General features: G+C 37.8%; 1 protein-coding gene across 1 annotated transcript; it reads left to right on the forward strand.

The window, feature by feature from the left end:
• Window positions 1-651: 651 nt before the first annotated feature.
• Window positions 652-2,257, forward strand: LOC113341820 (glutamate decarboxylase; the record flags this gene model as incomplete). Its single annotated transcript, XM_026586558.1, has 4 exons — window positions 652-802; window positions 987-1,191; window positions 1,457-1,872; window positions 1,951-2,257. Coding segments are annotated over exons 1-4 (1,014 nt in total), but the record flags the coding sequence as incomplete, so codon positions are not given.
• Between the last annotated feature and the right edge of the window lie 18 nt (window positions 2,258-2,275).

The raw sequence follows: 2,275 nt of genomic DNA on the forward strand, positions 1-2,275 counted from the left end.
AAAAAAAAAAAAAAAAAACCAAAATATTCTTTATTCATGTACGTTTGATTTCAACCCACGACTTCGCTATTTTTTTCTCTTTTGTTTTTGACACAACTTCTCTTTTGTTTTTGATACAAAACAAGACTTTCGATCGAATTCAAATAACTACAGTTGATCTTTCTTTTTATGAGTAGGGAAAGGTTGGTCGGTGGTTATTATTGATCCCCCAAATTTGAAACTATGGGTGCGCGTTGATTTCTACAACTTGCTTCTATTGATCGAATATTTCTTCTTTTACTATTATTAGTCTATTACCAGTCTTTGACAATCTGTACTTAAGAAAGCTAAACAAGAGAAGGTTCTACGAACGAAAATAAATGTATCGAATCATCAAAATACAAAACAACGAGTTATGAATAAAATAAAAAAGGTTCAGGGTAAATTGGGAATGTAATGAATAAAATAAAAAAGGTTAAGGGTAAATTAGTCTATTACCTAAGTAATTTTTTTAACCTAAAATATATGAAAATTCCGCTTACAAAAGTTGACGGAGGAAGTATGTGTAGAAACCAGTCCTACTCTGCCTATTTCTCACCTTCTCAGTCAAAGACATTAATCTATATAAATAGTTAGCTTGCTACCACAAACCAATTCATTCCTCTTCTGCTTGTTCGTCATCTTTGCGATATCTTTACTCTTCATCACTACTATATCCTTCGTTTTTAGAATTAAAAATGGTTTTGTCAAAGACTGCTTCGGATTCTGATGTTTCAATCCACTCGACTTTCGCTTCTCGATATGTTCGAACTTCTCTTCCCAGGTTAATTTAGTTCCCTTCTCTTTCAGTTTATTAATATATATGTTTTTGTGTATGTTTGTTTTGAATTTCTTTTAGATAAATAAATTTATTTTTGAGACAGTTGCTACGCGGCAGCTTAGGCTGGCAGTGTTTCAACAGTTTGTTTACGCATGGGCTTAGCTAAGTTTGTGTTGATTGTGATCAGGTTTAAGATGTCAGAAGACTCAATACCAAAGGAAGCTGCATATCAGATCATTAACGATGAGCTGATGTTGGATGGAAATCCTAGATTGAATCTTGCTTCCTTTGTAACAACTTGGATGGAACCTGAATGTAATAAGCTTATTATGGATTCTGTTAATAAGAATTATGTCGACATGGATGAATATCCTGTTACAACTGAGCTTCAGGTAATTATATAGTCTTAATTTTATATGTACCAGCAGTAATCTTAATATATTTTCCATTTCGGATGTCAATGTCAGTCTATGTTGTATTAGGCGCGATCCGAGGCGCCAAGCCTAGCGCCCGAGGAAATTTAAAAAACCACAAAGTTGGCCACACTTTGGCGCCTTTTTTCCTAGGCGTCGCACCATAGAGCGCCTATGGTGCCTTTTACAACATAGATGTTAAAGAAGCAGAACTGCTAATTGGTCGATTTGGGTTTCTATATAGAACCGCTGTGTGAATATGATTGCCCATCTCTTTAATGCACCACTGGGAGACTCTGAAGCTGCGGTAGGAGTCGGGACAGTTGGATCTTCAGAGGCGATAATGCTAGCTGGACTAGCATTCAAGAGGAGATGGCAAAACAAGATGAAAGCTCAAGGTAAATCCTGCGACAATCCCAACATTGTCACTGGTGCCAACGTTCAGGTCTGCTGGGAGAAGTTTGCAAGGTACTTCGAGGTGGAGCTTAAAGAAGTAAAACTGAGTGAGGGTTATTATGTAATGGATCCGGAAAAGGCTGTTGAAATGGTGGATGAGAATACCATCTGTGTAGCTGCTATCCTTGGTTCAACCTTGAATGGAGAATTCGAAGACGTTAAGCTCTTGAATGATCTCCTGCTTGAGAAGAACAAGATCACTGGGTACGTTTTGTTTGTTTTTTATTATTACTATTTCCTGGGTCTAGACCCATCGTGGTTAATATTTTGGTTCATTTGCAGATGGGATACCCCAATTCACGTTGACGCCGCTAGTGGCGGATTTATTGCTCCATTTATTTACCCAGAATTGGAATGGGATTTCCGCTTGCCTTTGGTGAAAAGCATAAACGTTAGTGGTCATAAATATGGCCTTGTATATGCTGGGATTGGGTGGGCGATCTGGAGGACTAAAGAGGACTTGCCAGAAGAACTCATTTTTCATATCAACTACTTGGGTGCTGATCAACCCACCTTCACCCTCAACTTCTCCAAAGGTTCCAGTCAAGTTATCGCTCAGTACTATCAACTTATCCGCTTGGGTGTCGAGGTAAGGCTACATATTACT

The sequence above is a fragment of the Papaver somniferum genome, unplaced genomic scaffold, assembly GCF_003573695.1.
Source record: "Papaver somniferum cultivar HN1 unplaced genomic scaffold, ASM357369v1 unplaced-scaffold_316, whole genome shotgun sequence".
NCBI classification, from domain to species: domain Eukaryota; kingdom Viridiplantae; phylum Streptophyta; class Magnoliopsida; order Ranunculales; family Papaveraceae; genus Papaver; species Papaver somniferum.